A 7,026-nucleotide genomic window follows, 5' to 3' on the forward strand; every position below is an offset into this window, starting at 1 on the left:
CAACAATGATGATGATGGACATTTTGTTTTTATCATTAGTGTACATAAAAATGAACTCGTGCCATTTTTTTTATATTTATATTTTTATACTTTTTAGTTTTTACAACTATTTGCTTTCTTTTTGGTAAGAATTAAGATACCAAAATATTTAGTTAATTTAATTTGTTTTTTTTTTCAATTATTAAAAACAATGAAAAATATTATTTTTTGAATATTCATCTTAAAAGAATTAATATAAATGTCATACTATAATTATTCTAAGAATATACCGTCTTCACTTTTCTTAAATCGAATATTATTTGTTGTAGCACAAATTTTAATTTTATACTCCAAATATATATTTAGTTAATTAAAATGTACATTTTATTATAAGTCGGTTTACTATGTATGTAACAAAATTTCTCTGAACTTTAAGATGAATACTTATTTTATTTTAATATGAAAATTTTTAGTAGACATGATTTTTATTTTCGATAATAACTATCTAGGACAATACAATTCATCTTTACTACTACATTTTTATTACAAATTGAAAACACTAATTTTGATTATGTTCAAAATAATCATTTTATTTTATATTAATTAATTTTCATATTTAAAAATTATATTAAATATTTACTTATTTTAATTTTTGTGTTGGACATTAATTTAATTTAATTGTATAATGTGCCTATTATAACTAGTTTAGATATAATTGTCCCGAAAAAATCAAAATTTTCATCATTAAATATTAAATTTATTTTATATTACTCCGTATTATATTATATATTTTGACAGTTGTTATAAAATAAAATGGGATAAAATCTAATTTGAAAACCTAACGTCAGACAATTCCCGCCGGATTGCCACCCACGTCTTCTCCCTATTTATAATCACACCATTCTCTTGTTTTTCATGCAAAAGTTTTGAGAGAAAAAACGAAGAAAGCGTAAATTAATAGAGTGTGTCTGAACATGCTTGCTTCTTCAAGCGGTGACCACAAGAGGAAGGCGCCGGAAGGTGGTGAAATGACGCACTCGCCGCCGCCGCCAGGGCTCCCCATTCCGCCGAATCAAAGGGAGGGAGCGGGAGCGCCGCCGCCGCCGTTGAACCTGCAGTTCCGGCTTGGTAGTCAACCAGGAGCGCCGTCCCTAGCGTCGCCGCCACGGTTCCCCACTCCGCCGCCGTTGAACCCACAGTTGCATCTAGGTCAACCTGGAGCGTCGTCATCGTCCCTTGGCTTAAACGTCAGGCCGTACGCGCCCCAACCTCTTAAGTATAAAGTAATAACTCAATCCCTTTTCATAACTTTTTTTTTTTCACAGGTAAATCCTGCCTTGTTACCTAACGTGCAAAGGGAGCTTAAACCAATAAGACGAAATAAGTAATTTTAAAGTCGAACTTATATGCATGGTGTATCATTTTGATTCTTTAATTTATATATATGTATACTTAACATGAATGTAGAGGGCTGTGGTGAGTGAAATGCTGGAGGAATTGTGTAAGCGGCAGTATGAGGCGGAGAGGCAGAATAAGCAGATGGAAGCCATGCTTGCCAATTACAGAACTCAAGCTTTGGCCATGGCAGAGAGGGTCAATACTCTTGAGAAAACCAACGCTGCTCTCAATGTCGCCCTGCACCAAGGAGGCGGCGGCGATGCGGCGGGGTTGTGCAAAATATGCCGGAGAGAGTCTGCAACGATGATGGCATGGCCGTGCCGACATCTTTGCCTGTGCAAGAGCTGTGCGGGAACAACCAATGGCTGCCCCATTTGCCTTGCTACATTCCAGGACTGTATTGAAGTCAGATTTTACTAATTATACCATTGTTGAAACAGAATTTTACCATACTTGTATTAAGCACATCGTGAAATGATGGTATGTCTCAAAGATTTCAGGTCACTTAGTATCCAATCAGTCAATCAAATTTATCAATTTTATTCATTTCCGTAAAGAGAAAATGTTCATGGCCTTAATAAATATTAAATGAGGAGGGAAAAACAAACATCTATATTTTTACTGATGTTGTAATAGAATTTTATGATATATTTATTAGCATATTAGTATTTTACATTTCTTATTTATATAAATATCATTGTTATTTATATTCATAGGGATATGTATTCTACTACCGTCAAAATAGAATTTCACCATATTTTCTCTACGCATATCAGGAAAGGATTGTATTGTCTCAAAAATTTCATACCTCTTAGTATCCAACTAATCAAACTTAAAAGTTTCATTCATTTTGAAGAGGGAAAAACATGCCCGTAAATGAATATTTAAAAAACATTAATAAAATGTTTACATTTTGTTTTAGGTTTTTCCCTCCTCTTCTCTCTCTCTTTCAAAAAAAAAAAAAAAAGGAAAAAAGTCATTGTTTATTTCTATTTGTGGAGGTATATTTTTTTTTTTTGAATGCTATTTGTGGAGGTATATAGTTTTACTATTGTTGAAATTGAATTTTAGGATATATTTATTAACATATTAGTATTTTACTTTTATTATTTATATAAATATGGTTGTCATTGCTATTCACAGAGATATGTATTTTACTATAGTCAAAATATAAATTTACCATAACCACTCTAAGCATATTGAAAAAGTATTGTATTATCTATAAATAATTTCACGTCAGATAATAATATCCCATTAATCAAATTTAACAATTTCATTCATTTTAAAGGTGTCAATGAATAATTTTTAAAAAAATTAATAAATTGTTTAAATTTATATCTATAAATGCCATTGTTTATTTCTTTATGGAGATCAATATATTTTACTATTTTTGAAATTGAATTTTGGGATACATTTATTAGCCTAATAGAATTTTACTTTCATATTTATATAAATATAAATAACATTATTATTTCTTTTCATAGAGATATGTATTTTGCTATTGTGGAATGAAATAGAATTTTACTATATCCACTCTGCGTAGAAAGAGAATTTCCATGTCACATAATATCCAACTTATCATAATTAATAATTTCATTCATTTTCAAATAGGGAAAAATATTTGGGGCAATATTAGTTGTGTCTTCATTAGCTTCTTTTTTTATCATTGTTTGAGCATTCATTGTTTTATGAAGATCTCTATTATAGAATAGCTTGTGTTTTGTTCTAGCTTTTCCCCTCATTTCTCTCAAACAAAAATATATAATTGGCTTTATTCACTTCTACTTATATGGAGATTTATATTTTTACCTATTGTTCATTTCTACTTATATGGAGATTTATATTTTTACCTATTATTCATTTCTACTTATATGGAGATTTATATTTTTACCTATTATTCATTAGATTTATATTTTTACCATTAGGTTGAAATAGAATTTTAGGATATATTTATTAACTTATTGGTATTTTACATTTATTATTTATATAAATATTATTGTCATTTCTAGTCATAGAGATATGTATTTTTCTACCGTTGAAATATAATTATACCATATTGGTATTAAGCATATCGAGAAATGAGGGTATGTGTCAAAGATTCCACGTTACTAAGTATCCGATTAATTAAATTTAACAATTTCATTCATTTCCAAAGAAGAAAAAAATATTCATGACTTAAATTAATATTAAATGAGGAGAGAGAGAGAGAAAAAAGTTTTGGTCAATATATATATATATATATATATATATATATATATATATATATATATATATAGGCGAGTTCAGGTGCGGCAGTGTCTTACGGTGCGGCAACACCAATAGTTCAACAAATATGCACCATCAACGTTAGGAAAATACACCACACAAAACAGAGTAAACAGAGTCCTGCATCACCAAACACACACCATTAGGTGTGAGTAAAAACACCATACACTATTCGGAAATACACCATTGGAGGTGGTGAGTTATATGGTGTATTTTTTTTGAATCTGTTGTGCATTTTGTGATGTTTTATTGCATTTCATTGTGGTGTGTTTTTATTACACTGTTGGTGCATATTGTTAACACTGTTGGTGTATTCTGGAATTTCGCCGCACCGCCGCACGGTAAGACCCCGCCGCATATGAGCGCTCTTATATATATATATATATATATATATATATATATATATATATATATATATATATATATATATATATATATGTTAGTGTTTTTAAATGTTCAAATAAAAAACCCCATATTATAATTGGCAATATTATTATGGCATACTAAGATAGGTTTAGAGTTTGTCCGTCCAGCTCTACAGACGACTGATCAATCAGAAGCAACAACAGAAGGACTGACACTGAAGATCTTATTTAGGAAGTTGTTTTCTAAAAAGTCTTACGCGGTATTATTAGACAAGTTTGGAAAGAAGATCAACGTATATTTTCAAGAAAGGTATGGACCAAATCTTCTGAGATTACATTCCTCTTTTATAGTCCTACCTTCTACAATCAAAGTCATTTATGGAGAGTGTTTATTGAAGAATCTATAAGTACCCTTACTCGAAAAGAATTAGGGTTACGCCGAAAGTATGAAGAAACACTCCCCATCAGCTATATGAGATTAGATCTTTGATTGTCATGCATCTTCTCAATACAATATGTTCATGGTGATTAAGATGATGAACTTGAGAAGGATTACTGTTGCTTAAACGAAAGGACACTGTGATCACACTGTTGTGGGAACAACCTTAAAGAGCGTCATTGAAGTGGACTGCATCAGAGTGGGCTCTCCAAGTGAAGGGATTTCATTGGACTTCTGTATGCATGGCTCTCCATCTTCAACAATCCAATAAACCTGTGTAGACTGGGTTTGTACCTTGTGTGGGGCACTTGGGTAAGATTATCGTATATCTACCTTTGTACATTGGATTATGATTTAGTGGATTGGACGCCTATGTGATCGTCCCCCATACGTAGATACACACTGTATCGAACTGGGTAAATATTCTGTGTCGTTGAGTTTGTGCTGTTATCTTTCTCTTACATCCTCTACATGATTGATTATCACTAACTATCTTCGTAACTGAATCAATCAGTAATCTCGGACAATTCTCTAATCTTGTTAATTTATCAAAAAAGAGAAAATGCAAAATTACAATACACACACACACACACACACACACACACACACACACACATATATATATATATATATATATATATATATATATATATATATATATATATATATATATATATATATATATATATATATATATATTGTGTAAATTTCATTTTAGATTTTCTCATCCTTTCTCTATCCACTTCTTTATTGGACTCAATTCCATCATAAATCGAGTAGGGATGTAACAAATGGGGGTAATATAATGAGAAAATAATACTCCATATTATTATTACTTAGGACACTAAACCCAAAAGAGTATATACAACGGTCCAAGATAACGGCCGAAGAAATAAATAATAAATAAACAATGAATAATTTAGACCAAAAATGAACTAGGAATAAATATTGGACTCATTAGGTACCGAATTGAATCCAAGTTAATGAGATGAAATAACAGTGGGCAAGAGACCATTCATGTGAATGAATGGTAATGCGATGATCTTACAATTTGGAAGAGAGGAGGGGGGGGGGGTTTAAGTGGGTAAGAGCACCCTTATATAGGGTCTCTCCCCAAAAAATGTGTGGTTCACGTATTACAATTAGTCATGTTCACCCACCTGTCATCATCACAAGACACCATGTGTCACTAACCAGTCCCTTCACTAATAATAAGTATTATTGAAAAAGCTCGTGTATCTTGAAATCAATTTAACACTAAGGATTCTACTTGATTTTATGTTACGAGACAATTTCACTGTTTAATTAAATCACTTTAATCAACGTATAAATAATGAAATTGAAAGCGTAAATAAAGTAAAGACACAGTAGAATTGTTACGCAGTTCGGAGCTCCTTCTCCTACGTCTGCGGGGCAACCCACGTCTGCCCAATCCACTATATGTTCACCACAGAGTATTACAAGAGGTAACTACAAACGGCTCACAGCCTTTACCACTACAACTCTTCTAAAACACCTACTCAGGACTGAACCGTGCATGCCATAACCATCTTTGGTGTAGCACTTCAGCTGTCACAGGTACTGATTTGTAGTACAGATTTAAATCACAAATAATATAATCAATATTAAAGCAGTAATGTAGGAATCTTGCGTATGAGATCAGAATTTCAGAATTGGCAACATCCTCTTTCATTTTCCCTTCCTTATATACTGTACGTAGCTTCCATTTCACCATGCCTTGATTATAGCTTTCACATGTGGCTTGAATTCTTCTCAACCACATCTTCTTTTAACTTGAGATCTTCAGACTTGCTCTTTGTCCAATTCATTAACAATAAATCTCCACCACACATTTTAGCTTGGTCCAATAAGACTAATTACAAATCAATTTAATTAACATTACATATTAATAAAATAAACTAATAAATTAGCCAATCTAATGTGTACTATTTTGTACACTTACAATCTCCCCCTTTGGCAATTTATTTGGTAAAACAATAGTATCATTATACTTTGGGAAAAGGAATGAATATTTTATTAACATCCCATAGTATACGTACTGAACATATAAAGAAAACAAATGTGAAATTAAATTCTCTTAAGACCAGACCAAAGCTTATTTGTGTGTGGGATTTTATTTTGAATCTTGGTTGATGTTGACTCACAAACTTCATCCAATTAATAAATAGTGAATCATGCACGAAAAAGTGTTGTATCAAACATACCATATATGTCACGCTTTCCAATGAATTACTCCCCCTAACTTGGTGCTTTCCTTTCTTCATATGCGTTCCAAATAAACCCAATTCATACCATGCAGTCAACATACCAACTATACCAAGACATTCATACTTTCATATTTAATTCATTCATGGTCATACCAAAAATATTTATATAGTACCAAATTATTAACATACCATCTGAACCAGGGATTAACATCCATACCAAAATATTCCAAAAACCAAAAACTTACCAAATATCCAAACATTCCCAAATACTCCCCTTTTCTCCAGTACTCCCCCTTTGTTTATTCCAAATAAATGACAAACAAACCGGTGAACATCATTTTAGTGGATTGGA

At 31.5% G+C, this 7,026-nt stretch overlaps 1 protein-coding gene across 1 annotated transcript; it reads left to right on the forward strand.

Moving 5' to 3' along the window:
* The first annotated feature begins 953 nt into the window (after window positions 1–953).
* LOC109179334 (probable E3 ubiquitin-protein ligase LUL4) lies at window positions 954–1,797 on the forward strand. The gene is made up of 2 exons (XM_019328839.1): window positions 954–1,262; window positions 1,447–1,797. Exons 1-2 carry the CDS (start codon window positions 954–956, stop codon window positions 1,795–1,797), a joined length of 660 nt encoding a protein of 219 aa, XP_019184384.1.
* The last annotated feature ends 5,229 nt before the right edge of the window (window positions 1,798–7,026 follow it).

Source organism: Ipomoea nil, unplaced genomic scaffold, assembly GCF_001879475.1.
Source record: "Ipomoea nil cultivar Tokyo-kokei standard unplaced genomic scaffold, Asagao_1.1 scaffold0900, whole genome shotgun sequence".
Taxonomy (NCBI): Eukaryota; Viridiplantae; Streptophyta; class Magnoliopsida; order Solanales; family Convolvulaceae; genus Ipomoea; species Ipomoea nil.

Coding starts and splice junctions, on each gene's coding strand:
- LOC109179334 (XM_019328839.1), top strand. CDS start 954: ATGCTTGCTTCTTCAAGCGGTGACCACAAGAGGAAGGCGCCGGAAGGT. Junction 1,263..1,446: donor CCCAACCTCTTAAGTATAAA/GTAATAACTCAA, acceptor ACATGAATGTAG/AGGGCTGTGGTGAGTGAAAT.